Genomic DNA, 27,559 nt, shown 5'->3' with positions numbered 1-27,559 from the left:
ACCGCTGTTTCTGCCCACTCTTTTCCAGCCAGGTTACTTTGATCGTGTAGTGAACTACACGAAGCACACCGCTCAGACTTGATCTCTCAGTCATGTCATCATCTATTACCACAAGAGACGTTGAGAAAGGCAATGCAGGCTCAGACTATGCGCATCTAAGCAATGATGAAGTGAAGAGCTTCAGTTGGGAAGATGTCACGGTCACAGTCAAAGACAGGGTGTCGAAAGAGCCAATTGATCTTCTTTCCAACGTTAGCGGCATGATTGAAGCAGGCGAGATGATGGCTCTGATGGGTCCAAGGTACGTTCATAACATCCTCACCCAGACTATGGACAACCATCTAACGTAGCAACGTCAGTGGCTCTGGAAAAACCACTCTCCTCAATATCCTTGCCCACCGCGCCGCGATACCTAAAGCCACCATTCAACAAACCCTCCGCATAAACGGCGCTCCAACAGCACTATCGTCTTTTCGCAAAATGAGTTCTTACGTCGAGCAGGAAGATGCTCTGATCGGCTCCCTCACTGTCCGCGAAACACTCTACTTCGCCGCTCAACTCGCACTCCCAAGTTCCGTAACAGCCTCCTCTCGCAAAGCCCTTATAACGTCTCTCCTGTCCTCCTTCGGTCTCACCGCCCAAGCCGATACTCTGATCGGGACTCCTATCCGAAAGGGTGTGTCTGGCGGTCAGAAAAGACGTGTCAGCGTCGCCAGTCAACTGATCACGTCCCCAAAGATACTCTTCCTCGACGAACCGACAAGTGGACTTGACTCTGCGGCTAGCTACGAAGTCATCAAGTTTGTTCAGGGCATCGCGAAGAAGTACAAGATCTTGGTGATTGCGTCCATTCATCAGCCGAGTACTGCGACCTTTGGGTTGTTTGACAAGCTAATGTTGTTGAGCCGCGGGAAGTGCGTTTACAATGGCGAGGTTGAGGGAGTCAAGGAGTGGTTTGAGGGGCTGGGATATGAGGTAAGTCTACATTCTATCGTGTTGCGAAGAAGACGACAACTAACATGATTGTCGATAGATGCCATTGTACACTAATCCAGCCGAGTTTGTTATCGACCTGATCAACACGGATTTCTCCCAAGACGACACCGCCGCATCGCAACGCCTCGCTCATCTCCACACTTCCTGGGCTACATCTCCCGCAGCGGCGACACTGTCCGCAAACCTCCGCATTGCCGCCAAAATGCCATCCGGTTCCCTCCAATCCTCTCCACCCACTTCTTCCAGCACACGCGTGTCTGCTCTCTCAACCCTCTTACCCCTGGTCCACCGCTCTTTCATCAAATCCCACCGCGATATCGTCGCGTACGGCATCCGAATAGCCATGTACCTCGGCCTGGCCATCATGATGGGCACAGTCTGGCTGCGACTCTCTCCCACTCAATCCAACATCCAAGCCTTTACCAACGCCATTTTCTTCGGTGGCGCCTTCATGTCCTTCATGGCCGTCGCTTACATCCCCGCGTACCTCGAAGACCTCGCTATCTACTCCAAGGAACACGCAAATGGGCTTTACGGGCCTACAGCGTTCATGCTGGCTAATTTTATCGTGGGAATTCCATATCTCTTCCTCATCACCGTGCTGTTTAGCGTAGTGAGTTATTGGCTAGGGGGGTTCAGACCGAGTGCAGAGGGGTTTTGGATGTGGGTGCTTTGGCTGTTCCTGGACCTGCTGGCTGCAGAGTCTTTGGTCGTGTTGCTCTCGAGTCTCATTCCTATATTTGTTGTTGCGCTCGCGGCGACGGCGTTTGCGAATGGGCTTTGGATGTGCGTGAATGGGTTTATGGTGCAGCCCGATACGCTGAATGTCTTTTGGAGGTACGTCTTCCACTACATTGATTACCAGGCGTATGTATTCCGTGGGATGATGGTCAATGAGTTTGGAAAGAGGAGTTATGCTTGTGAGAGGCTACAAGGAGGTGGGTGCCAGTGCATGTATCCGAGTGAGTTGCAGGATCAGTGCTTGGTGGATGGGAAGGCAGTGTTAGGCGTGTATGGGTTTGGGACGGGAAACACAGGGAAGTATGTGGGGTATCTTCTGGTCATCGTTGCTGTGTACAGGTTGTTTGGATGGGTGGTCTTATATTTGCGCAAGCACTGAGTATTGTGATAGTACTGGAAATCCCTGAGGACATGGCGTAGTAATTGTAGTATTGTTTATCATAATTGAAAAAAGACGCACGATACAATCTTATGGTTGCTAGAATCGTCTTCTTACCACCAATCATAGTTCCAGGCGCGGCCGCTTTTGGTATCTTGATACTCCGAACTGTCGACCAGCGATTTGCTTCCTCGGGTGCTCGCCTTCCAGCTGAGTAACCTCGCTCGCTCTTACAGTCCGAAGTCAATCCTATTCCTCGTTAGTGTATGGATACCAGGGCGCCTTATGATATCCTCAGACCCACTCCAGAGTCACGCTAAGCCGCTTCGGACATATAGACGACAATGTTGAAGTGCAATATAAGAACAAGGTGAGAATGCAATTCGCTTGAATCTTCGGCTTGAACTGGCCAATGTTCAGAAACATCCTACAAAACTTTCCACACCAGCTCCGTTCGATCTCGGTAGCATCGCACATCCTCCAAACACAACCGCATTCCACCTCTACGCCCAACATGTCTGCAATCCCTATCATCTTGTGCGGTAGAAATCCTCAACTCGCCCAGGCGGTTCGGCAAAATCTCATGCCTGAGTACGATGGTACGTCTTTTCCTTGCCATCCTCCTTGCGTTTCCCTACAACGAGAACTAACGTCTCGAAGTAATCCACATAATCCCTTCCCCAACGGTTGGCACAAGTAATCTTCCGCTTCTTCTAGCCTCTCCGTTCACTGTACCGCCAAACTCTCAATCCAATCTCGGGTCTCAGAACTATGCCAAGCGGCCAGCTGCAGTTGTTGTGGGCGGAGGATTTGACGACCAGATGTTCAAACAGATGAAGGATGCTTGTAAAGAGACGATGGATGTACCGTGGGGCAAAGCAGATCTTTCAATGAGTGGGGAGATGCCTAATCACAACAATGTCGACGCGTTTGGAAAAGCTGTCGCACGGAGGGTCAAGGCGCGCCTGTTGGAGTTGGATATTGGCGGGAGGAATAGCGTCAAGGGTGGTGAATTCAAATATTAATTAGCCAAAACAGCAGTCTATATAGCGAAAATACCGAGCCAGTATCTGCACTACTTCCTTTCCGCAATATCTTAGTCAAGGCAGAAATACTGACGTTCCTTGCGCCCTTCTTCAATCTCTTTGATGAGCTCTCCGTGCCTGATCTCGTCCATGTACACGTCACCTAATAGTAGGTAGGTGTCGCCCTTTGGTCGTAGCGCACAGGGATTATATGCCCCTTCCAGGACTACAATCATGTCATTCTCTTTCAGACAAGCTGGTCCAAGGCCGAGGGTACCATTCTTGGTACGAAAGAACTTTCGTCGATAGCAACAATTTCCCATAATATCCTCAAACAGCTTCCAACTATCGTCATACTCGCTCAAATTTTGTGTCGTTAAGCCGCCTTCACTCTCGTTGTTAGCAATCGAGTGGAGGAGGCGAATATAGGCTAAGAAGCTTTGAAAATATGCTGCTATATCGTCTTCAGTTGCGCACTCGTACAGCGTATCATCTTGAGATACCACTCCTGTGGTCAATGTCCGTGCCATTGACATCATTACGGGACTCATATCACGGCCTAAAGGTGACCCCGCGGACACCTTCTCGCTCCAGTACTCTAGGATAATCCGTTGCGGATAGTTTCTAAAAGTTATCCTCTCATACGGCAAGTCGGTAAGGGACCCATTTATCGGCGGTCCTGTATACAAGACTGTTTGATGGGTCAACCCGGATACCGTTAATGGTCGGTCATAATGCTGTGCAGTGCCTACGGGCGGGGATATCGTATGATACGTCCCGCTTGGTAGAGTAGAGGGATACAAGAAAGTTCCTATCGGAAAAATCGGCACATGCACCGTCTGATCCCATTGAGGGATCCAAGATTTGTATGTTGGGTCACCGTCATAGTGCGCACCATGATGTACATGGGCAAAGAGGGCAAGATCGCCAGTCCATCCTATGACTGCAGTGGCCAAATCATGATAAACATCCTGGACTGACTTATCATAATCGATTCTGATGATATGTCTTTCCTCACCAAGTTCCATCAAACCAAGAATGCCATAGATCTTATCTCGAGGATCCGTAGCTTCCCATTTTCTGTAGGTTCTCAGAGCTGAAAGAAGACTACATTTGTCGTCACGGAATGGACCGTTCATATAATAAGCGAACTGTTCGAAGATTGCGTATGGTGAATGTTGTATCTCACCTTGGCAACGGTCCACCGTCCATCCAGCTAAGCGCACGGGAACGTACCTCGAAAGTTCCTCAGCTCCCCAATAGAACATTGAATCAGAAGCTAATCTGATTTCTTGTATACACCATATCCGCCGAAACCAAGGGGTATTGAAGAAATGATTTAGCGCATTCCATGGTAGCGATCCGCCGAAGACTGCAGCTATATCCGGGATACGCCAATCAGAAAAGTGGTGCTCGGGATCACCTTTGAAGGCTTTGACGCATATCAGAGAATCGAAAACACGCTTGATATCCAAAGCATACTCTTTTTCGACGTGGCCCAGCCAGACAACGACGCGTTTGGCGCAATGAAAGATCGAACCCATGCGGCGTACCTGAGAGCTCTTTTCTTCTTCATCAGACTGCGCAATGCACAGTGCGTCTGCCCAGACAATCCGTGCCTCATTTGTTAGTCGCAATCTAACAAGCGCATCCCGCAGGTTCATCGTGACCCAGTGTGTTGCGCCATTACAAACTATCTCACGCCGTTCAGCTGAGTCGCCCCAACAGTAAGAGAGCGCCTCGTATGCGGGGATATCGTCGATCTCGTACTGCCGAAGCTCACACGATACTGGTGACTCCGTAGACTCAGAGGGTAGTATATGCAAGAGGCGGATTTCACTTTCCGATAGTCGCGTGGGATACAGCGTATTCATTGCGATTGTAGAAGCGATTTCGCGTTAAGTGGATGCCGGTCGGTGGTAGATAACGCATAACCCAGTAAAACGCAGCGAAGGGCTACCAGCCGGAAGTTTGGTCAAAAATGCGATCTATTGCGCCAAAGACAAGAATACTAAAAATCTGCTGTATGCGATCATGTAGCATGAATGGAGCTAGGTGTGATAGATGTATTGCGTGGAGCGGGGCAGAATCGATGCCGCAGGGGTAGGGGCGAACGCAAGCAGATGCTATTCCGCTTTCGGCCTAATGCGGTGAGCACCAATACTGTTCACCTCCAATTGCAGCGCCCAGGTTTCCCCTCACTGCTCAGCTCTTGGCAAATGACTCATATAGAATCATGTCACTACTGCGTACAGCTTCACCGATCAACATCTCTGTCATGAGTTAGGAGAGAAAGTCACGATGCAGCAATTGTTTACAAAAAGCCATGTAGTAGGCTTGTCTCCAAGAGTCCTCTACCGGCATGTCTTCACACAAACTTACCAGTGAGAAGGGGGTCAAAGAATACCTCGAAGCACACCAGTCCACACCTATCAGCGTACAATTACTCTCAGGAGGCAGTGCCAACTATGTCTACCGTATCACAAACCATGATGGCTCGACAAGCATCTTAAAACACGCAGAACCCTATTTGCATAGCAACAAAGACTTTGCATTCGACCCTAAGCGTATGGACTACGAAGCGCGAATCTTGCAGGCTCTATCTTCCTCCGAGAGCCCTTTGATCGCAACTCTTCCCGGATCGAACGTACACACGGTACGGCTGTTGAACTACGACGAGACCAACAAGCTGCTTGAACTCGAAGATGGAGGTAGTCGCAATCTAAAGGACGCTTATACAGACCCGGAGCTTGATATACCATACATTGCGGAACAGATTGGAAGATGGCTCGTTGCACTGCATCTATCCGCAAGAAATCTCTCGCTCGCTTCACCGGATCAAGATCGAGGCATCGACAATAACCCTATTGCGGTCGAAATTTATCGGTATCCATACAACGGCCTACACATCGCCCTTACACAATCTGGTTACGACCCTCAGTTGGCTCACGTTATCAACGAAAGATTCGGAAGTTTAGTCGCGGTAGATGATGAATGTATCTGTCACGGCGACTTTTGGCCTGGCAATGTTCTCGTGCGGGACATTGAACAAGAGCCAGTCGAGCTGACGATTGTGGATTGGGAGCTGGTGCGCCGCGGTACCAGTGCAACCGATGTTGGTCAGTTCGCTGCCGAATCGTTCCTTCTTGATCGCTTTCGTGGCGGTAGGGGTTTACTTAGTGCATTTCTGAACGCCTATATTATAGCTCGGGAGCAGACAGAGACGCTTGGTAGGTCGTGGCTGACACGAGTGGTAGTGCACTGGGCAGTTCATGTTGCATTCTGGCCTACTAGAGTTAGATGGTCGAACGAGGAGGAGACTAAGGCCCTTGTTGGAGTGGGCGTTGCTACTTTGGAAAACATCCTGAATGAGGATTGGGAGAAGGTGTTGGAGTCACCATTGTTGAGAGACGTAAAGGAAAGGTATGCTACATTATTAGCGCGACCTTAACGACTGCGCGTAGAGTAGGACTGCATCTCAAGTCTGAAGGTATCTGGTGTCCAAAAACACTTCGGTTACTTGATATCAGACCTCCACCAATTCTACCAGCTTCTTAAGACACCCTCTGCCATACCGATAATCAAACATCTTGCTCATGGTCACATGTGGAGACCACGAAGAATCCCCTAGTCACATCACCATCATAACAATGGTCACCAGATACTTGGTAGCTCAACTAGCATCATTTGCCCATGCATATATAAGCACTCAACTACAACACCACTGGCCCAGCATCAACCGCTTGATTAGTCGATACAATGGCTACTTCATCCTCATCGAGCAATACTACTGAGTTCAAAACCATTATTGAACATATAAATCCGATACTAGCCACCGCGGTGGCTGAGAGACTATTGCCTAATCTCAGAGAAGAGATGACATGCATGATACCTGGAATCGTGTCTCAAACACTTTCTCAACGAGGGGTTGCTGACAAGCATAAGAACAACGACAGTAAAGGCAACAAAACAACCAGAGAATACTTGCAGGCCACTATCGATACTAGAATGTCACCACCACAGCAATATCTGCAGGAACCGTTACCTCGCCCTCTACCACAACCTCCCTTGGCTTTACAGCACCAGAGTCAAGCGATTGCCATCACACCAACTCGAAATAGGCGAGTTTCAGACAAAGAGATACTTAAGAGGGTTCACGAGTATAAGATACGTGAAGGCATAGCACAGACCAGAGAGGTGACGAATGCGGGTGTGGCGGTTACTGTTGCATTGAAACCAGACGGTTCGCACTTTGGAGTACAGGATGAAGCGGCTGTCGACTGGAGCGGCAAGAAATCAGACATATCTGGGATGAGTTTAAGTGGTCATAGGGTAGACAAGAACAATCGTGAGAGCGGACAGGTTAAAAAGAAGGAAGAATAGCAGATGTAGGAGGAGCTGCGATGCAATGCAAATCGAAATCCAGATATCATGCAACGTTTCGTGATGCTGGCTTACATTGCCACTGGTCATAGACTGCATTCTTACCACATTCTTCATAGCTAATATTGTGTAATTGCACATTTTTGCTGATGGTACATAGGTAAACGTACACAAGCTCTCGATCTTTACTGCATCTTTCTCGCACCCGATGCATTCTCAATCTCCGCCATTTTGCCCTCTCGCCAAAACCAGACTGCAGCAAGCGTCGCGCCTGGTCCGCCCATAGCCGTCACCGCGGCGATGACGAGAAAGCTCTCAAAAATGTTCTCGAGTGTGGCTTCTCCATTCTTCACCCGCTGCACATCGCATATAGCGACCCAAGACGGAATAATGTACATTGATCCGATGATGAGCCAGTCCCACTGGAAGATAAACAGAAGGCCCCACTCCATACCCTTCTTCCATGTGTAGGTACTGGGGATGAATACGCGGGCGTAAGTCACATCGGGATTGTCGGATAGGGAGATACCACGGATGGTGATCCAATGCGTCGCCACAGAGACAACGAAAGCGAAAGCATAGAGAATCTTGAGACTTCGGACGTCCGCACTCTTGTTCTTCGTGGTGATGACGGTCGAAGAACCTGAGAGAGCAACGAACCATAGCGGGATATTGGCGAAAATGGGCGTGAACTGCCAGAATGCCAGAAGGCTCTGGAGCATGTCTGAATCTAGGCCGGGGATGAATAATGCGATGGTAGGCACAACGTAGAATAAGAGAATTCCTGGGAGAATCGCGCGCGCATAAGGCAATGGAACAGTGCGTCCAGTCTGGAAGTATGATTTTGGACTTGAGATGCGATGGAAGGCTAGCCACCAGAGAGTCACTATGCAAGCTCCTCCCACATTCTGGTAGATGAAGGCCCAAAGAGAAATGCTTTATATTATCAGCAACATGCGTCGAATTTCGTCAAATTCCTCCTGATGGCTCACTTACTATTTAACCCAACTACCCTGGTTTCGCTCCCGGCATGCCTCGACACCATGCACCGCAAGAAGGGGCGTGATCTGAAGGAGGAAATGGAGCTGTTGCCAGTAGAAGGTCTCGCTCCATCCTGTGGGCCCATACAAGAATGCAGCCACCAAGAAAGACAGTCCCTCGTCTAGGATACGGATACCCGTATAGTGCTTCTTGAGGGACACACCGTTAGGCAGAGTACCTGACGCAGCTACGTCCAAAAAGCCAACAGGAACTTCGTTTTGAGCTGTCGTAATGCGCATAGTATAGAGCCCAATCCCAGCTAGAACTGCCATTACAGCCAGTAGCGCATTGTTGTTCGGGCGGCCGGCGCGTGCTGTTGATGTTGCCATGATGGGTGGTTACTGGCGCTCAAAGGAACAACGCGCCGTAGCAGATGACCGCGGTTTTGTTTGTCGTCCCTCGGCGCGCCTTGGGCACAACTTGGCGAGCTTCGCCTCTCGTATCAGTCCTGGAGGTCAGCTCGGACATATATTTCATCCGGTGGTTGCGGGGGTTGCTTATGTAAAACGGCACAAAGCGAAGCGCCTCATCATAGCTTCTCAGATGCGATCTCCTGACTAAAAGAGAAGACTATTGCATGTTGCCATTGATGGAGTGCTGCAAGAAGGAAGAAATCATAACTTGAGTTGTCCTGGGGTTGATCACAAACAAATCGGAGGTGTCTCACGTGACTGGTAGATAATCCTAGCCCTTCGGCGAATTAAATGGCAAGATCGAGAGGGGCATTGGTCGGGTGACATTTGAAACTCAATTCGAGCTGAAATCTGACGAAGACGAGATTGGATGTTTGTCTTGCGATTCGTCGATGGTTGATCCCAGGTAAGTGTACCGGACGCTTGGTTCGGCCCTTTCGGCTAAGCGGCACATTGCGATGGCCGGAACGTGTTTCAACGGCGTTGGTGGTAAGAGGCCATCCGGTTTTGGGGGCGTGACGTCAACGCACCGCCTCACCGAGTGGCTCACATTTCCATTCCATGGTTTTTATCGCTGTTCGCATAACAATCCCAACTGTGTTGAAAAAGCAAGCCGACTGTCTAACTCGATAGATCAGAGCTTGTACACTTTTGCGGGGTGATGTGCCGCGACGGTACCTGCCAAGGCGATGAAACCTCGATGGTTGACGCGGAGGCGCCGCGATCGCGTCCACCACGCGACGCTAGAGAGGTGATGTCATAGCACCCATTCAGCGACATTTGACGCAGCCTGGAGCAAGCACTACCGAGAGTATATCCCTCTGATGCAGGGACACTGCCACATGTGGCATAGTGTCTCCAGTTTATGATGCGCTCTCCAACGCTATTACGCATTGGCGTCTTCCATGTCTCGGAATCTTGGCTGCCATGGTTTGACAGCGCGTCGCGTCTTCCTTCTTGTAAGCTTGGTTTTCTTGTCAGCCCTTGACTACAACCTCTTTCTTTCTCAAACCTTGCACCGATACCCTAGGAGTTCCGGAAACTTCGAAAATTACGAGCTATGGTCGGAACCAGACGCAACATTCTCAACAGCCACAACAGCAACGGCAGCATTAACAGCAGAAGCAATGCCAACGAGTTCAGTAAATACCAGCGTGTCGACCTGGAAGGCGGATATGGAGGAAATAATCCTGTCAAATCAAAGAAGCGATTTCGTGACGCGATCGACCAAACTGTGAAGGACAATCGCGCCAACGAGATGAAGAAGAAGTTGATCGATAATATCGACCATGAAGCGCTGGAATTTTTCAGGAAGAGCGATGAGAGTGTACGTTTTAATCCATACGTCTACTTGTAGCGACGCTAACATGTGTTCTTCAGCTCAAATCCATCAAGAATAAGAAAGTACGCGGCTTCTACGAGGAGCAGAACTCGCGCTTGGACGACTGGGCAGAAGTAGACATGGTTGTTTCCTCGCTTGCCGATGATATTGTGGATAGTATGAATCCGCGAGATACCGATGGCGACGGAGTAGCAGAAGATCGTGGACCGTTGGGCAATAGCGGCGAGGAATTGGAACCTTTTCTCCCCGAAGAAGAGCGTGACCGAAGAGCGAGATCCGCCAAACACGCACGATGGGCGATTAACGTAGGTCTCAAATACGCGAAGTATAGACAAAGCTGACAGTTTTCAGATCAACGTCCTTGTAAACGTCCTTCTACTCGCGGCCAAGGGTGTAGCAGCAATTTGGTCCAGCTCTTTGTCGCTGATCGCGTCTCTTGTTGATTCGGCACTTGACTTGCTATGCACTATCATCATCTGGACCACCAACAAACTCGTTGGCTGGCGTTTGCAGAGTCTAAAAAAGAAGTTTCCCATCGGCCGACGACGCCTCGAACCCATTGGAATTCTGGTCTTCTCTATCATCATGGTTATATCGTTCCTACAGATTCTGCAAGAGTCGGTCAAGAAGCTCCTGCCAAGCGGCGACCACAGTGTATCCCAGTTGCCACCCGCTGCTATCTTCGCCATGGTAGCTACAATCGTCGTCAAGGGCACTATCTGGTTTGGATGTGCAAGGGTCAAGACAACGCAAGTACAGGCCCTCGCCCAAGACTGCAAAACTGGTGCGTTTGTGTCTTCCCCCAACCACGTATATCTGCTAACCGACACAGACGTTTATTTCAACACACTTTCCCTTCTTTTCCCTCTCATCGGCGGCCACGTCGGTGTCTGGTGGCTCGATCCTCTCGGCGCAGCTTGCCTTTCGCTATACATCATCTACGACTGGGCTTGCACTTGTTTCGAAAATGTCACTCGTCTGACTGGTGAAGCAGCCAATGACCGTGTGGAGCGCAAGATGATGTACATGGCGTACCGCTTCTCACCCCTCGTTGAAGGTTTCAAGAGTCTCAAGTGCTACCACGCAGGTGATGGTGTCTGTGTGGAGATTGATGTGCTCATGAAGGAGGAGACACCGCTGAGGAAATGTCATGACATTGCCGAGACTCTGCAGTACTGTCTAGAAGGCTTAAATGAGGTGGATCGCGCTTTTGTGACAATGGACTGTGAGTATTCCGATCGCGAGACGAGCGTTTTCGAATCTGCAGCTAATCTTTTACAGACACTTCACAAGGTCCCACAGGCCATGCTGGTAGCTAGGTTTATGCCTGCCAGTGATGTACATTTGGAGCCGTTCCTTACTCTTAGCATAGCGTGTCTGGCGTTCGGTCAGTATTACAAACACTTACTTTCTTCAATACGACTATTCGGTAAAACCTTTCCTTTCGTAGCTTATCGCTGCATTTTCCACCCGGCGCTACGACTTATGAGGTTCGCGAGAAGCGCGTTGTGGTCAATACACGGAATGAATGACCAAACCTGCACAACCTGAGACCCAAAACATTCCGCTCATCACCGCAAGCCTAGACTTGTGCAGTACTTATTCGATCTCATAGGTCACAACGATCATCTTAGTCTGATCTCTTATATTTCCCTGGGTATCATTAACTTAACGCCGAATCGTACTATAGTATCCCTGTAGAATGCTACGCGGGAACTAGAAACTAATCCAAAGACACAAATGTGTGCCATATGGATCAAAAGAAAAACAAGAACGCTCACAGAAAAAGACACTCGCTGAAAACCCCGCATCGGACCCAAAGAATCACTCACGACTCCGCGTCATACGATCGCTTCCACCAGAGTCATCAGCTCTACGCCCCTTCTTCTGCTTCATCGCAGCACGTTCTTCCTTCTCAGTGAGTGCGTTGCAAAAGCGCTTCGAAGCTGCGTCGTTCGCTTCCGGTACATTCGTTCCATCATCGTCATCCATCGCATCAGCGTCTTTCTCTTTCGAAACCTTGTCATGATCGGAAGAAATCTCTGCGATGTTGCGCTTGGCCTTTGGTGAGCCGGCGAGTCTAGATGTAGTTTCCTGACCGGTAGCCATACTCTGAGCATCATTTCGGTCAACAACGAACTTTTTCATGTTGTCCTCGACGCGCCAGTACTCCTTCAGGTTTCGCATGTATGGGACATAGCGCCCAGGCTTCTTGTCCTTGAAGAAACTAAGCTCTTCGGTCTTTGCAAGATTCTTCATCTCGTCCCACGTCAGGCAACCACTCGGGAAGACTTGTATCATGAGCCCAAAGTTCGTGGCGGAGATACGTCTGAACAGCGGCCCAAGCTCTTTCTGGCGGTCGGCGCAGGTTGCGTACGATCCAGGTATCTCTTGATCGGCTTTGACGTCTCGAGCATTTAGTGCTTCGTTGCACGTCCAGACTAGGATCTCACAGCTGGAGGGTGCCGGATCGGCGACCAATCCTCTGATCACCTCGATAGTTCATTCGATATTAACCCTCTTGCGGTTGCCGCTGTCAGAACCCTGATACCTAGGATGCTTGATAACATAATCTATCATAATCTCGTTGTCTGATGGTTTCCGCCATGAAAAGTCGAACATGCCCGCAAACAAAGACCAGGCCTTGTCTGTCTTGTTCATCATCTTCCTTTGCGCCTCAATCAGCAATTTAGTCAACTCCTCTTTGCCCGATTGTGGTCCTGATGTTGCCAATTCTTCCCTCTTGAGGGGGCCGACTAGTACTGTAGCGCCGGCGTTGGCCGTCTGAGAAGGGGCGGCGAGATTGATTGGCTGCGCAATAACATTGGACGCGGCTCGAGATGAAGCAAGTGGCGTGACGGGAGCAGCTGGCAGCGCATTATCATTATCAGCGGCTTGAGATAGAACAACCTGCTTGCTTGTCTGCAGAGCATTGCCCGTGTTCTGTATGGCAATGTTCCCTTGCGCCTTCCGCCTTCTAGCATGTTGCCCATCGTGTGCATGTCTCGCAAGCTTGTTGAAGTCCGCATTAGTCAACAGTTGATGCCTCATTGCGTAGTCGATCTTCTGGGCCAGCTCAGCTGCGGACTCCGCATTGTCAACATAGCCAAGAACCTCGTTCCGAAAGTTATCCCTGGCTCCTGGACCGTCCGTCCTTGAGAGAGCCTGTTGAAGAGCGAGGTGAAGTTCAGCGATCTGTTGAAATAAAGCTTGAACCTTTCCATTAGCCCAATGGTTATGTGAGTTCACCTGCGCCCTCAACTTCGCCCGTGACTGGATGGTGCTTCCAGCGCCAGTCGGGCCGGACAACGATGAAGTCGCCGGAGGCTGTCCAGTCGATAATAGAAATGTTAGAGGAGTCACAGGAAGCGTGGACGTAGAACGCTCGATTCGATTGACAGACGATATGGTCATGATAGTCGGAGCCTCAGAGATATGGCGGCCGGACCTGACTGTAGAATGCTCTGGGAGAGGCGTATCGGTCATATCCTCATCCTTAGTGACCACGGTAGTAGTAACAGGCGGAGCTAAGTTGGGTCTAATAGCAATACTGAGCATGGGGCGCGCTGTTGGAAGCACGTCAGGCATGTCCTGACCGTTCGTCTCGCCGAAAATAATGCTAGACGAAACTCCAGTTGATTCGTTAGTAGATTTGAGTGCAACCTTTGTGAGTGGAGACGCATCGGACATGTTTTGGTTCTCGTTTTGCACAAGACTTGAAGCGGGTGCAACGACAGTCGGTTGATTAGTGTGCTGCACGTCATCCATCTCATCATGTCCGATGTTGGTAACATGATTCGAGGCAGACGAGGTCTCTACCCCGTCCATAGCTTGAGAGAGCTCCACGCGTGAGTCTGTTGTGCCGACTTGCTGGCAACGAGTAGGCTCTGGAATACAATCTTCCATTGCATCACTCTGCGGGAAGGCTCCGTGGATGGTGGGTGGGCCGTCAGTGTTGACATTGCGGTTTGTGGCGCCTACCAGCTGTGTCAGGTGGGTGGTGATGGGCTGAGCCTGGACGCTGAAGCTCACAGCGTGTGTATTTGGCACGATGTGTGCTGACAGCATCGGTGTTGTATGCTGCAAGACATTCATGCTTGACGCCACCGGTGCCGATGTTTGTGAGTTAAGTGCAACGTCAGACCTGGATTCGAAGGTACCAGATGTCTGTTTTGGGGTAGCCAGCTTAGGTTCAGCGATCTGAGTGACGGATGCTGAAGCAGCAATGGTATGTGGGGAGGCTACACGGCTCGCACTACGCGCGACGTAGGTACCGATACTCATGTTGCCCTGTCGAATGAGTGCGTCCGAGCGGCTCGTGTCAGGAATAGTGGGCGCACGAAGATTGTTGATGATCTCAGCCATGTCTTGCGCACTGCGACTGATCTTATCGAGATAGCGAGTAAGGCATTGGAGTCGCACGGTGTAGAGACGCGCTCGATCAACAAAGAATGGAGTGGGGCCGAAGTTCGCACATTCGCGCTCCAGAATGAGACCAAGTATGAAGCGGGCGATTGGTCGCTCTAGTTGCTTTCCGAAGCTGGTATCTTTGAAGAGATGGCCAAGGGTTTTCATTGCGACACGAACCATCTTCTTGAACGCACCCCGATGCGAATCGCATGACCAAGTTTCCTTATTCTGTCAACGATAGGATACACCGCGACATGTCGCAATGGCAGATACGTTGATGGAGTACCATTCTGACGCTGAAGAAGCTGGACCAGATCGGGGGACGACAGAGCTTGTTGGAATATCGCGGCAGGAGTCGAGCGGAGATTGCTCTGGAGGTTGCCTAAAAATACCGGTGTAGTTGTATAGGAGAGAGGTTGACCAGGTCGAAGTAGGTATAGTCTGCATCGGGATGTTCCAGTTTCCGCTCTCGATGCCATGTTCTGGGCTGCATGGGGTCGTGGCAGGGATGAAGAACGGGAGAGACTCTGAAGACTCTGCAAGAAGGCATCGGCGTGCTCTCTGATGATGTGGCGAGCATGGTACACAGATACATCGCCGAACTGTTGAGCATAGATGACGATCTGCTGCTGGAGCTCGACTTCTAGGCGAGGGCGTAAGGCACGAGCGAAGAGCTGTCGCTGCGACTCATCCACTCTGATAGGTAGAAAATTGCTCGACATTATAGCGACAGATCATCGAAGTTGCTGGGTATGATCGCGGCTGACTGTGTCGGGGTTGGATTGCGAAGTACTGCTGGTGCACTGCGAAGGTGGGCTAGAGGTCGCTGGAAAGTCTCGAGCGCTATGACTTGTGGTGAACAATAGCGAATCGCAATGGACAAGCGAGAGTACAGCGTCATAAAAGCGCTCAATAAAGCTTGAGAAAGTGAAAGTGAAAGAGAAACGGTCATAACACTAAGCCATATCGCGCAACTCGCAAACGAATGACACTCAACGATTGCATCATCCCATCAACTCAGAAGCCCCTTGGAACAGTAAGGGATCTCATTGCAACAGAAGGTAGAGAGGACATCCAGCCATAGGCTGCCAGACCACTGAAAACATGTTATACTTGCCGATCCACTTCTTCGATGTAGCGAAATGCGAGGGAAAATCCCGAAGTCTAGAACACAGAACAGATAAACCACATGAATAGATGAAAAATGATAATGGGTGATGAAAACAGATGATGTATCTAAGACGGGTTTCCACTTCAATACCAGTGGAAGTGTTACCCAGAAAGGGTCTTTACAGCCAGCTCTTGCCGTAAGTATAGAGCCATGCACTCGGTTGGGCACACATAATGCCACTTGAGCACCACTCCTGTCACTACCCATAAGGGTATTTTCCATTGTCATCCACATGTTCTCGCGCCATAATAATACACACTGTGAGACACCGTGCCCGATTTGTTGTCAGTTTGCAGAGTTGAATTCTGTCGCTTCAGTGTCATTGGAACCAACAATTTGGTGATGAATAGTGAAGCTTGTAAATAGCTTCATCGCGCAAAAAGATGTTCGAAAGAGCGTGGCTGGGAAGGACGCGTCGTTGTGTCCTTAGTCCGAGCATAACATCATGTCTGAATAATCAGCCTCGGGCGTTCTCGCGCTGGATCGCGCGTCGCGTCCCTTGCCCCTTCCTTCAGCCCAACTTCCACCGGCCTGCAACGCAAGTAGTCGAACATGTGTAGCCGCATGAGGAAACATTCGTTTTGACCCTCGCAGCTTGCGAGATTCTTTCCTAGCTGGCACGCGTTATGTGCTTCACTACCGCACTCTCTGCTTCCAAATCACAATCATCATCAAACGCCTAGCTTTGTAGAGCGCTCAGCCTTCCAACACCAAATCTCAATCAATTATTCCATCGCTCAAGAGACGTACACTATTTTGTCCACTACGATTTGAGAAGGCTAAGCATAGCGATTGTGGCCAGTCACATAGTCTGGATGGGGTTCCCTTCCATCTCCCCGCAGCACCTACAGCGATGTGTCAGTTAACGCGGCACGATACCTACACTACCCCGTACTTCGACAGACGGTACTGATTTGTGTGCCTATTCTAGACTATCTACCGTTGGCGATCGTATATACAGCATGTAGTACGAAAATAGCGATATGTGATGACGCTAAGCTGGATTCGACATTGGACACGACGCTTACACATGCTTATGTTGCACGGGTGACTACTATGTTGCATAAGCTGTGCAGACCGTACAATCACTAGGAACTTGCATCTTGTCGTATAATGCGACGTCCCCAATATGCAATCTAAAGGTTCTAGTTCAGTCAGACAGCAACCTCGACAACATGGCAAACGTTACCGGTACCAATGGCATCACTGGCGCCAACTTCGACATATACGGTGCGAACCGCGTACTTCCCCGAGCAATGACCGCGTTCACAGCTATTGCGTGGTACAATTCGATCGAACTACTCATCCTTGTCTTCGTCATATTCAGGAGGTACTCCGGCTTGTACTTTTGGAGTCTTATAGTCAATGCAATCAGCATTGTGCCGTATGCGACTGGTATGATTAGCTTGCCAAATCGGAGACGGCCTGGCTGACGAGGTATACAGGAGCATGGATGAAACAAAACAACGTCGCACATAATCCCTACGTTTATAACACCCTCCTTACGCTCGGGTGGATTTTGATGGTTCCCGGGCAATCAGTCGTATTATACTCTCGCCTGTACTTGATCTCCCCGAATCTCAAACTCCTCCGTTTCATCTTTTGGATGATCGTCACTTCGGCAATATGTCTGTGTGTACCTACTATCACGCTGAATCTACGGCAATACACCAAGCACCCGGAATCTTACACACGCGGCTACATGGTCATGGAAAAGATACAAATGACTCTTTTCACTGTTCAGGAGATCTTCATATCCTGCGTCTATCTGTTGGAGACCCGCAAGCTGATGCGTGTCATCTTCGACGGCAAAGCGAGGAAGTGGATGTGGCAACTTGTTGTAATGAATGTACTCCTACTGATACTGGATATCGCTTTGCTCACGACAGAGTTTCTGGATCTCTATATGATACAGACAACCTTCAAATCTCTTGTATACAGCTTCAAGCTCAAGATTGAGTTCGCAGTCCTTAGCCAGATTGTCCGCGTCATTCAAGATCGTGCGCAGTCTGGTAGCTCAGTCGCCGCACTTCCGTCAACTCTGGTGTGTCAACCGTGCGCAGGAAAACCGATATCAAGTCAGATATCAGAGGTAGAGGACATGCAACGCAATGTGCCACTCGAGTGGCGGCTATCGAAAGATACTACAGCTTTGGTTTCGCCAGTCGCGCTCACTGTGGCGAGAAAAGACGACGTCGAAAGTGCCAGATGTAGCGTCGTTTCCGTAGACGCGATGTATCCTGGAAGATTGGGATAGCTGTAGGACAGGTATATGATCAATTGAAACCAATGATGAGCGCAGACCGATGAGTCAATGGGTGATGTCACCAAGCATTTGCAACATCATCACTGGGCCCATAGATTCCTTCCCAGCGCTGCTCTCTAAAAGTCGTATTCGCGCTGACTACCCAACTATCCACATGTCCACAGGTTCATTACTATTATAGCCGTAGCTGCGCACACGTGGTCTAGATACGCATTTTACCATAATCTTTCAACCTTTACTTGACGTACTGCCAACAACTTGACTTCCAGGAAACCCGTTCTGGCAGCAACCCAAAAGGTAGTTGAGCCAGTGGGCGAGATTCGCAACAAAACGATGCACCGAGCGTGAATGAGATCTCGGTCGATTCGCTGTTTTTCCGTGGAAGGGCTGAGTATGCTAGCAACGCTCCATATCCATATCATTTTTTGAACGTCGATGGGAGCAGACACGTAGTGTTCGATGCGCAGGTTGATCACACGAAGTTGTTAGTGGTGATTGTAAAGAATTTCTGAAGGTCGGTGGGTCTCGTGAGACCACATCGTTGTAGTTCGAGCAGCGTGTAGTATCCACTGACCGAAGCAAGCACCCGGTCCCCTATCATCTCGTCAGATAATCTTGACCTGTCGAATTGGCAATGCCTCAACGAATTCACAGATCCTCCAAGTCTTTTGTAGAGTGGTCATCTCCGACTGACAAACGGCTTCAATTTCGATAGTTCCTATTCTCTCGAAGACGCCGTCGGTGACCTCTTTAAGAATGAGCCCCACATAAGAGGCTGATCCTGACAGCAAGTTGATAGGTAAAACGTCGAAAGTATCTCCAACCATGACCGGTCGATCACCCGCAGACCAGTCGAAGTCCATATGTGTACTCCAATCGCATAACCTAACGTCCGAAATTGAGCGAGTAACTATTTCCATGCACGGTTCTAATACAGCTGTCCTCCGCTCGACGTGTCGTGTTAACCGAATGGTGTATAGATGACCTTCCAATGAGATGCTAGCATTTGCGACTTCGCCAACATGCGCCGGTCCAATACAAGTGTAGGATAGGTCCACCAATCTCAAGCATGGTTCAAGTGTTCCGCTCAGCCAAAGAACTTGCACTTGTGAAGATGGCCATGCCCATGTTGGAGAGCGCATTCGGAGACACCACGCCCGCGGCGTGCAAGATGCACCTGGCACCCAGGCAAGATCCGAAAGCAGACTACTCTTCCACATACCGGCAATGTATACATCGTCTGGGCGTAATCGCATTTCACGTTCGACTATGGCAGCGACTGCGGGTAACCGATCGCTTGCATAGGTTAAGTCCAGGCCAGAATACATGTTTACCAACTTGTGCCAGCGGTCGACCGGATCTCCGATGACCTCAAAGAGGTTAAAACTTGGATTATTGCTCCATTGGTAGATATCCTTGTAGGTCATCCCACTCTCCGAGATAAAGCGAGTGGGACATTGCCAATACATCTATTGGTTGAATTAGCCACTTGATTCATGTGTTTGAAACGAGCAAAAAGACATCGTATCGTGCAAACCATTTTCAATCTCAAAAAACTTCAGGGGTGCTTTAACATCTGGAGATTGCAAATCTTCAGAAGAAGCGAGCGTTGGGGACTTACTTGATCCTTGCCAAAGTGGACCATCCGCGACGACAAAAGTCGCTCTTGGTATACCCAAGCCCTATTTAGCAGTGGAAAATCATCCAGATTCGTGGAATTAGATGGATGTGGGAAAGGGGCGCCGCTTTCCTGTATGTAGAGCTCATGGTCCTCTAACTTTCTGGCCTTGTATCTTTCTCGCTCCAACGTAAACAAACCACAGTCGCTGTTTTCGGCCCAAGTACCTGCGATGGTCAAATTGACCCGTTCATAGATGATTGCCATTGTTGCTGCTGCTTCTTTCCAGTCATCCTCGTCGTCTTGCATGATGCCTGAGTGGGCACCTTAGTTACATATACATCATCTAATAAAAGCGACTTACAGCAGGCATCGATCCAGATAAAGCGAAAACCAAGTCTTGAACATAAGCGAACAGCGTCTGCAAAGGTCTTCGGCAGTCGACCGATAAGTATGCCATCCATGAAATCACCGGAAGTCGTCTTGTCTAGCTTGAGTGCTGGGCCTGATGGACCCCAACAATGACTTAGACAAGCATACATGGTTAGTGTTTTCAAGTGCTCGCGAAGATAGACATGCTCTCCATCTATCTCAAGCACTCGTTTTGGTAATTGGTTGACTTTTCGTCCAGCACAAATCTCATGATGCTCAACACAGGTTTCGATCCAATTGTGCAATGTTTGAAGAGCTTGATCTGAAGATGTGTCTCCTGAAAGAAGTGTCCTGGTGGGAATGTCTATCTTGGAGGATGAAAGATCGAGCAGGGTGTGTAGCTCCTGACCTGCAGGAAGTCAGACTCTGTTTTTGTAGTTGGTTCATTCGGTGCGCTCTCTCCTATGAAGGCAAGGGTATTTCGAATCAGTTCGTACATAGACGGTGAGATGTCGTCGCCAAACATTCTTGGCTGTCCCAGCTATTGAAAGCAAACAAAGCGATACGTGTATAACTTACCTTCTAATCGAAATAGCTCTAGGTGTATTCTTTCACGTTCGTCGTTGTCAAGCAATATGCTCCAGCTACCCACTAGCACACTGACTTCTGTTATGCTATCCATGCATAGTCGCTCGCTACTATAGGTGGTAATAGCATCGAGCACAATACTACACTTTTGGCAAGCAGCAGCCACTCCACGTCGAAGTTTCGTGATGGTTGTATCAACCATCCAACGTCCGGGTTCTTCCGAAAATAAGTAGCAGGGCTCATGGCCTTCGTCTTCAGTTTCGCTATCGGTAGCTGAGTCCAGATCAGCTGTAGTGTCGGATGGGCCAATAGGTTCACTGGCCAAGGGTTTGATATACGTGGCGATAGAACGCCACAGGCCAAAAGTCATATCCAAAGTTGAAAGATGTAGATGAAGCCGGGACAGATTTCACCCCGTTACGCTCAGTCAGGCTGCAGCTAGGAGGCTGCCAAGACGCGGGGCAGTGCGCAGCCTTGCTGTCACAGGTGGTGTATCTTTGTGGTGCATAGCGGTAGGGATCTCTAAAGCCAATGGCTGAGCTAGATGCGAGTGCTTGTATTTGGTGTATGTGAGCGGTTGATGGCTGGCGAGTTGGATGGAAAGAAGCTTACTGCGAGCCGCGAACGCTAAGAAGTACCGTTATTCGTTGTTCTTTCGCCACAGAATGAACAGTCGCAGTCGCTAACTATCACCGGAATGGAACCACGCATAAACAAACCACATCGTGCGCAGTGTACTAGTTCGTTGATTCGTCTATCGTAGACGCGTTATTTCATATATCATCCCCATCATGTCCACCAGCATGCCATCCAACTGGTCATGCCTGCCTCATCCCTCCTCCCAAAGCATAATAAAGATAATAAAACTCCACCGACGCCTTCGTTGGGCTCGTTTGGAGCATATATAGGCTTCTGCCCGATGTAGTAAATAAAGAAATACAAAGGATATACGAGAATCAAAGTCGTTCCATCGTCATGCCCAACGAGCCCACTACAGTATCTCTTTCAACTTCTCCTTCTGCGCGCTTGTCAAGCTTGTAGGGAACTTGATCTTTACGCCAACGATGAAGTCGCCGCGATCTGAGGGTTTCTTCGATTTGGGCATGCCCAAGTTGGGGTATCGTTCTGTCCAGGTCGGACCTGTGGGGCCGCCGCTGCCAACGCTGAGTTGTTTACCGTCGATGGTTTGTACGGTTCGGCGCCAGCCGGTAAGGGCTTCTTTGAGATCGATTTCGATGGTGTGCTTGACGTCGTCGCCTTCGCGCGTGAACATTGCGTGGGGTTTCTATAGTGTCATTAGTATCGGCTTGCATGTAATGGATGAGAAATTGCGACTTACCTCAGAGACAATGAAGTGCAAATCCTGTGTGCCACCCTCCACCTGGTCGCCCACGTCTGAGAACTTGATCTTGCTGCCAGCCTTCAATCCCTTCTTGATTGGTACCTCCAGAATCCGGTCTTGAGTACTTTGCTTGCCGGTACTCTGGTCGTATGTCTTGCGCTTAATCTTGAGCTTCTTCGTGGTGCCATTGTACAGCTCCTCCAGGCTCACGGCCAGCGGCTTCTCCACAACTGTGACTTCGGGCTCTGGTGCTCGTCGTCCGCCTCGGAATTGACTGCCTTTTCTACCTCCCCCCCCGCCGCCCATGCCGCCCATTCCGCCAGGCATACCGCCCATGCCGAAGCCACCGAAGTCAAAGTCATCACCGCCACCGCTGCTGCGCATGAATTCGCCAAAGATGTCGTCGGCGTTGGAGAAGTTGAAGCCGTTTCCACCACCACCTGTCGAGAAGTGGAACGATCGTGCGCCGCCGGGCATGCCACCGCCTGATGCGAAGGGGAAACCTCCACCACCTCCTGCGCCTGCGAATGGGTTTCCACCAGCACCACCGGCATCTTCAGGGTGTGGTACGCCGCCGCGTAGTATGAACTCGAGACCGTATTGATCGTATGTCTTGCGCTTCTCGGGGTCGGAGAGGATCTCGTAGGCTTGTGAGCATTCTAGAGGTGCTATTAGTATTCTCGTTCTTATCCAAGTGAGCTGGGTATGCCATGTACGTACCTTTGAACTTCTCAGCAGCTTGCGGGTTGTCCTTGTTCTTGTCGGGGTGCCATTTCAGCGCCGCCTTCCGGTAGGCCTTCTTGATCTCGTCTTGCGTCGCGGTCTCCGATACGCCTAGAAATAAGTCAGTAACAGTTCATGTGCCTACCCGAGCACCCCGGGCCCTGGCATACCTGCTGTCTAGCAGAGCAAGGCGGTGGAGGGGTATATCCGAGGCAAACGTACCTAATGAATCGTAGAGCTTGGACTCCTTGACCATCTTGAAATCCTGTGATTACAAGAGAAAGCTATCTCGCGTATGCGCAATTAGTGTTTGTAAATGTCCTGCGTGGTAGCTTATGAGGTTGGGTCGCATTTATCACTCGAGCTTTGGATGTCTCTCCACTTGTCAAACGGCGCTAGCAGTGACGTCGAGCCTTGATGCGGAGCGAATACAGAGAAGGTTCGAGAAGCTTCAACTACAATGCCATATCCATACGATCACATTCATTGATGTCGTGTATCAAGCGCTCAGATTCAAAATTAGAAACCTGAATTTGTATCACAGGGGTTGCATCGAATCGACATCCACGGGTACCTAGCAATGTGCTGTCGCGCTCCACCCGACGCGCGCTTGTTGTTCCTCGTGGTCTTCCTTGACGCGCCCCGCTTTTACAATCCTAAAAGCTTCACTTTTACAGAGCAGCACGTCGCAGCTATCGTGGACTCTTCATGCATGGTGTTGGATGAATTCATCCTCAATTTCCGAAGTGATATGCATGTGCAGCCGTGTAGAGGGAGAGCAAGGTGGCTGGGACATGTACCTGCCCGATCCACAGAGTTGCTTGATAGCGCTGTGCTACTAGTAGTAGCGTTTAACATGTTCATCATATCTGGGTAGCAATGCATGACATTAGCATCTTTTTATGATCACGAACGTGACGGCCAGATTGCATGTCTGTGAGCTTCTGATACTCAATACAGGACTGGGGCCGTGACACATCAGCAGCGATTTGCATCAACATGACAGACCCATCGACAGCTCATGGACACGCTGCAAGAGTTACCCAATCTCAATAGCTCGTGCAGAGTCAGTACAGCCTACACGCACCACTGCACATCGTAATGACCATGAGGAAGAGTCAGAAAGATGAAGTTTAAACAGTGAATTGAACATGTCTAGCAACAAGCTATATCGCACGTCAACACGCAATCGACCACCTTTGTCGCAGAAAGCTTCGACACGCCAAAAAACGCCGGCATGCCCATGATCCCAAACGCCATTTTCCGGTATGCTACATTTGAAGAAGCTGGTATCCAAGGATAGAGTAGTAGTAACTATGACATGTACACGATTTTGTGGTGTACAGCGCTTTTACAGGCAAGCAGCGATGCGCGCTGTTGCTTTGTCCGGACGTCCATCGTTCAGATATTGATCGTTTAGTCGGAGTCGCTGTCAGAATCATCCTTGCTCTTCTTCTTGTCCTTCTTCTCGGCCTTGGCGGCCTTCTTCGCAGCCTTCTCCTCCTTCTTCTTGCGCTTGCGCTCGGCCTTGTCTTCATCACCCTCGTCGTCGCCGTCACCACGGCTCTTGCGCTTCTTGCTCTTCTTGTCGGCGACCTCGGCTTCCGCCTCAGCCTCTTCGGCAGGTGCGAGACCAGTTGCGGGGACAGCAGGAGCGGCGAGGACCTCGGACGTGGAGGTGGTCTCAGCGACAGGTGCGGAAGCGCCATCGACGTCGTTCCTGTTGAAGTCCTTGTACTCGGTGTTCCACTTAGCGGGAGTCTTGTCATTGGGGCGGCCGAATTTCTGGACCCGTTAGTATAGCACTCGCAAACCTAGCGTTGAATAACTTACGTCGAGAGTGCCAGCCTCCTTCATCTTCTTCTTCTCGGTGGCGACTGGGCCCATACCCCACCTCCTGGGGTAAAGGTCGCGCTCCATGATGACACGCTTGATCTTCGCAACAACACCGTGGTCGCATGATGACATCTCAACGGCAGACATCTGCGCGTATGCGAGCGCAATAGCCTCACCCTTGGTGGTCATGAGGACAACCTCCTCGTGGATCTCAATACCCTTCTCGAAACGCAGCAGACCGGGAAGCATGAGCTTAGCACCGTAGCAGATAGCGTTGACAGAGCTGTCCTTGACGACGATACGCTTGTAGCTCATCAGAAGACTCTCGAGAGGTGCGATGACCTTGCGAAGGTAGGCCTCGTCGCGGTTGTTGTCGTGCAGCCACTGGGCATCGAGAACGTCGTGCAGAGTGACCAGGTCCTTGGTCTCGTCCATAGCTCCAGACCTGACACGGCGCAGCTCCTGCATGTGAGCGCCGACACCGAGCAAAAGACCAAGATGCACGCAAAGAGTACGGATGTAGGTTCCGGCCTCGCAGCTGACCCAGAAGACACCGAGCTGCCTCTCGTTGTCAAACTCGTAAAGCTTGCTCTCGTGGATAGTTCGGATACGGAGTTGACGCTTGACGGCGGAAATGAGCGGGGGACGCTGGAACAGAGCTCCGGTGAGCGTCTCAAGGGCACGCGCAAACTGCGCCTCGCCTCCAGGAAGCTTGTCGTGCATGCGAATGACGCAAACGTACTCCTTTCCGGCTCCCTGCTGGGACTTGACGAGACGGGTGGCACGATCAATGCAGACGATGAGGCAACCAGTGACCTTGGGGTCGAGAGTACCGCTGTGACCAGTCTTCTCGACTCTTTAGAGTGTGTTAGCTGACTGCGCCTGAAACAAGTCACGAGGTTTCTTCCTACCTCAGCATGCGCTTGATCCATGACACGACTTCGTGAGAGGATGGGTTGGAAGGCTTGTCGAGGTTGATGACACCAGAGCTAATGTACGACTTGAGGTCTCGCGATAGCGGCGCGCAACCGTTGGGGATGGGAGTGTAGTGCGATGTGCGAACGAGCACTGTACGCGCATTAGCAGAGCATTCTGGAGCTATGGGGAAGCTGCAGCATACGGTCGCTGTAGTTCTTGAGCAGCAAAGGCCAGTCGCTGGTGTCGATGGCAGGCGCAGCCGCCGCTGGCTTGATCACATACGCGTCGGGGTCGGTCTGCACGAGAGCCATGGCGATTATTGTGTTGGTTGGTGGTGTTGCAATTGGCGATGCGATGTTCTCGAACTTTTTCGCAGTATTTTCGCGGCGTCCAAGCTATTGGACGCATGGACCACCCCACACGGAACTTCTGTCGGGCCGTCATCTAGTCCGAACACGCCTCAGATGTGCGAGATGGCTGGACTACAATATTCGGTGGCGCGGCAGTGGTTATACAGCATAACACAAAAATATACCAGACGTCGAATCATTAGAAGTTCATTGAATTATCTATACAGAAGGCGGTTGACACCAGTGGAATGTGACTATCCTACACAGCACCTATTGACCAGTGACTAGCTATCCTAGTTCACTACTTGACCATACTCGTTACTACGTAAAGTGCTAATGTCCCCACTGCGGACCCCCTGATTGTGGTTCAGTATTTCGTTGTCTCCAGTACTACGAAGAGTGGTTCCATCCATCTTGCCATCGACACCCCGTTGAACACCAGGTTCAATCAGACTGCCGTGGCTGCTGGGTACATCCGGCCAGAACGCCTCCTCAGCATCGAGCAGCGCTCTCCAAATAGGGTCAACCCTAGCCTTGACCTCTGCCCATTTTCCATCATCTCGATCAACGGCGTCGCTTACTCCTTCATTGACGATGCGCTCAAGCTGCTCGACGAACATGAGGAAGTCGCGGTTTGACCAGTTGGGAATGAATTCTCTTCGCATCGCACCGCCATCCTGGTCGTTGTCGTAGTTTCGAGGAGAAGACTGAGCGTCTTGTCTGCGAGCCCAGGACCAGGCCTCGTAGTATACCTTCTCGGTTGACCATAGCAAGATGGCACCTTCGAGCCAAGGTATGAATGTGTTTGGTTGTTGAGAAGCGACACTGGCGAACAGCGCTTCGTAGCGACGAAGGCCTTCTGACTTTACGTTCTCTTGAAGTGGTGTAGCTGGGAGGTCGATTTTGTAGATTTCAGCAACTTCTTGGAAGAATCGTAACTCCCTCTCTCCGTTCTTGATGGCAGACTCTAACCACGCGATAAATCGTGTTGGAATGTCTGGCTCGTCACCAGGCGCAGTTGTTGATTTGTGTGTACTGCGAACAAGGTTCAGGGTGTGCTTAATAGTAGAGAGGTAACCTTGAAGGTATTGTCTATCGTTTGCAAGCCACTGAGCGATCAAAGGTTTTGGTAGGGTACCCTTTGCGGCACGCTCGAGGAAGGGGTGGTTGGTAACGCGGTGCAGTTGGTCATTGTTGATGGCGAGGAGATGAGCTGTGACTGCCCAAGGGAGGTTGGTGGGGTCGAGTTCGCTCTTGCTGGCCCAGGTTCCTGGGTGGTGGTGAGGCATGGTAAATATCGTTCGCGTAAGATTTGTGATATCTGTATTGAACGGTGTATGTATTCGATGAGGTACATAATGGGAGTCGGGCGGGGTAGCAAGCTACTTATATGCTAGAGTTACAATGCTTGCCAAGCGAGACGATGGCTCCGAGGAGACGTAATTACGTGTTGAGGCTGAGGGTACAAGGAGCATGAAGCTATCGCCAAGGAGAGTGGATGGTGCCCAGGTGTCGAAGTGAACGCATGACGTCGGTTCGGAAACATCGGAGTTTGGAACGCTCTGAGTGGTGCAGAAGCATGGCAAACCGGAATCTAGAATCACAACACACAACTTGGCAGACCATTTCTCAGCGGAGCTCTTGG

The 27,559-nt window shown here is 50.3% G+C and overlaps 13 protein-coding genes across 13 annotated transcripts; 6 read left to right on the top strand and 7 right to left on the bottom strand.

Annotated features, from left to right (window-relative positions):
* Nucleotides 1-92: 92 nt before the first annotated feature.
* Nucleotides 93-2,116, top strand: CC77DRAFT_936957 (ATP-binding cassette transporter-like protein; the record flags this gene model as incomplete). The annotated part of the gene is made up of 3 exons (XM_018534521.1): nucleotides 93-301; nucleotides 360-975; nucleotides 1,034-2,116. 3 exons carry the CDS (start codon nucleotides 93-95, stop codon nucleotides 2,114-2,116), a joined length of 1,908 nt encoding a protein of 635 aa, XP_018385135.1.
* Nucleotides 2,117-2,630: 514 nt separating this feature from the next.
* CC77DRAFT_1071682 (hypothetical protein) lies at nucleotides 2,631-3,177 on the top strand (the record flags this gene model as incomplete). Its single annotated transcript, XM_018529129.1, has 2 exons — nucleotides 2,631-2,715; nucleotides 2,777-3,177. 2 exons carry the CDS (start codon nucleotides 2,631-2,633, stop codon nucleotides 3,139-3,141), a joined length of 450 nt encoding a protein of 149 aa, XP_018385134.1. The 3' UTR covers nucleotides 3,142-3,177.
* A 35-nt stretch (nucleotides 3,178-3,212) lies between these two features.
* Nucleotides 3,213-5,015, bottom strand: CC77DRAFT_937618 (HET-domain-containing protein; the record flags this gene model as incomplete). The annotated part of the gene is made up of 2 exons (XM_018534560.1): nucleotides 3,213-3,737; nucleotides 3,834-5,015. The coding sequence occupies 2 exons, from the start codon at nucleotides 5,013-5,015 to the stop codon at nucleotides 3,213-3,215; spliced, it is 1,707 nt and encodes a 568-aa protein (XP_018385133.1).
* Nucleotides 5,016-5,350: 335 nt separating this feature from the next.
* On the top strand, nucleotides 5,351-6,747 carry CC77DRAFT_1021102 (kinase-like protein). The gene has a single exon (XM_018525200.1). It carries the CDS (start codon nucleotides 5,504-5,506, stop codon nucleotides 6,590-6,592), a length of 1,089 nt encoding a protein of 362 aa, XP_018385132.1. The 5' UTR covers nucleotides 5,351-5,503; the 3' UTR covers nucleotides 6,593-6,747.
* Nucleotides 6,748-6,865: 118 nt separating this feature from the next.
* Nucleotides 6,866-7,551, top strand: CC77DRAFT_1021101 (hypothetical protein). The gene has a single exon (XM_018525199.1). It carries the CDS (start codon nucleotides 6,901-6,903, stop codon nucleotides 7,522-7,524), a length of 624 nt encoding a protein of 207 aa, XP_018385131.1. The 5' UTR covers nucleotides 6,866-6,900; the 3' UTR covers nucleotides 7,525-7,551.
* Nucleotides 7,552-7,709: 158 nt separating this feature from the next.
* Nucleotides 7,710-8,894, bottom strand: CC77DRAFT_937730 (hypothetical protein; the record flags this gene model as incomplete). The annotated part of the gene is made up of 2 exons (XM_018534567.1): nucleotides 7,710-8,460; nucleotides 8,521-8,894. 2 exons carry the CDS (start codon nucleotides 8,892-8,894, stop codon nucleotides 7,710-7,712), a joined length of 1,125 nt encoding a protein of 374 aa, XP_018385130.1.
* A 665-nt stretch (nucleotides 8,895-9,559) lies between these two features.
* On the top strand, nucleotides 9,560-11,892 carry CC77DRAFT_135562 (hypothetical protein). The gene is made up of 4 exons (XM_018530207.1): nucleotides 9,560-10,305; nucleotides 10,359-10,625; nucleotides 10,672-11,545; nucleotides 11,602-11,892. The coding sequence occupies exons 1-4, from the start codon at nucleotides 10,039-10,041 to the stop codon at nucleotides 11,637-11,639; spliced, it is 1,446 nt and encodes a 481-aa protein (XP_018385129.1). The 5' UTR covers nucleotides 9,560-10,038; the 3' UTR covers nucleotides 11,640-11,892.
* Nucleotides 11,893-12,721: 829 nt separating this feature from the next.
* On the bottom strand, nucleotides 12,722-13,945 carry CC77DRAFT_135591 (hypothetical protein). The gene has a single exon (XM_018530208.1). The coding sequence runs from the start codon at nucleotides 13,906-13,908 to the stop codon at nucleotides 12,823-12,825; it is 1,086 nt and encodes a 361-aa protein (XP_018385128.1). The 5' UTR covers nucleotides 13,909-13,945; the 3' UTR covers nucleotides 12,722-12,822.
* Nucleotides 13,946-17,157: 3,212 nt separating this feature from the next.
* On the top strand, nucleotides 17,158-18,158 carry CC77DRAFT_937456 (hypothetical protein; the record flags this gene model as incomplete). The annotated part of the gene is made up of 2 exons (XM_018534551.1): nucleotides 17,158-17,296; nucleotides 17,350-18,158. 2 exons carry the CDS (start codon nucleotides 17,158-17,160, stop codon nucleotides 18,156-18,158), a joined length of 948 nt encoding a protein of 315 aa, XP_018385127.1.
* Nucleotides 18,159-18,680: 522 nt separating this feature from the next.
* On the bottom strand, nucleotides 18,681-21,542 carry CC77DRAFT_135520 (HET-domain-containing protein). The gene is made up of 4 exons (XM_018530206.1): nucleotides 20,737-21,542; nucleotides 20,150-20,566; nucleotides 19,789-20,099; nucleotides 18,681-19,636 (listed from the first exon to the last, which is right to left on the bottom strand). The coding sequence occupies exons 1-4, from the start codon at nucleotides 21,113-21,115 to the stop codon at nucleotides 18,773-18,775; spliced, it is 1,971 nt and encodes a 656-aa protein (XP_018385126.1). The 5' UTR covers nucleotides 21,116-21,542; the 3' UTR covers nucleotides 18,681-18,772.
* Nucleotides 21,363-23,228, bottom strand: CC77DRAFT_135085 (DnaJ-domain-containing protein). Its single transcript, XM_018530203.1, has 5 exons — nucleotides 23,033-23,228; nucleotides 22,808-22,921; nucleotides 22,666-22,746; nucleotides 22,085-22,572; nucleotides 21,363-22,030 (listed from the first exon to the last, which is right to left on the bottom strand). Exons 1-5 carry the CDS (start codon nucleotides 23,064-23,066, stop codon nucleotides 21,737-21,739), a joined length of 1,011 nt encoding a protein of 336 aa, XP_018385125.1. The 5' UTR covers nucleotides 23,067-23,228; the 3' UTR covers nucleotides 21,363-21,736.
* Nucleotides 23,229-23,768: 540 nt separating this feature from the next.
* Nucleotides 23,769-25,926, bottom strand: CC77DRAFT_964482 (putative rRNA pseudouridine synthase). Its single transcript, XM_018535686.1, has 4 exons — nucleotides 25,767-25,926; nucleotides 25,558-25,714; nucleotides 24,644-25,502; nucleotides 23,769-24,595 (listed from the first exon to the last, which is right to left on the bottom strand). The coding sequence occupies exons 1-4, from the start codon at nucleotides 25,873-25,875 to the stop codon at nucleotides 24,227-24,229; spliced, it is 1,494 nt and encodes a 497-aa protein (XP_018385124.1). The 5' UTR covers nucleotides 25,876-25,926; the 3' UTR covers nucleotides 23,769-24,226.
* Nucleotides 25,927-26,207: 281 nt separating this feature from the next.
* On the bottom strand, nucleotides 26,208-27,203 carry CC77DRAFT_937116 (heme oxygenase-like protein; the record flags this gene model as incomplete). Its single annotated transcript, XM_018534533.1, has 1 exon — nucleotides 26,208-27,203. One exon carries the CDS (start codon nucleotides 27,201-27,203, stop codon nucleotides 26,208-26,210), a length of 996 nt encoding a protein of 331 aa, XP_018385123.1.
* Nucleotides 27,204-27,559: the final 356 nt, after the last annotated feature.

This window comes from Alternaria alternata, assembly GCF_001642055.1.
Source record: "Alternaria alternata strain SRC1lrK2f unplaced genomic scaffold CC77scaffold_12, whole genome shotgun sequence".
NCBI lineage: Eukaryota > Fungi > Ascomycota > Dothideomycetes > Pleosporales > Pleosporaceae > Alternaria > Alternaria alternata.
Note: the sequence above shows the minus strand (reverse complement) of the source record. Positions and strands in the feature narration are given on the sequence as shown.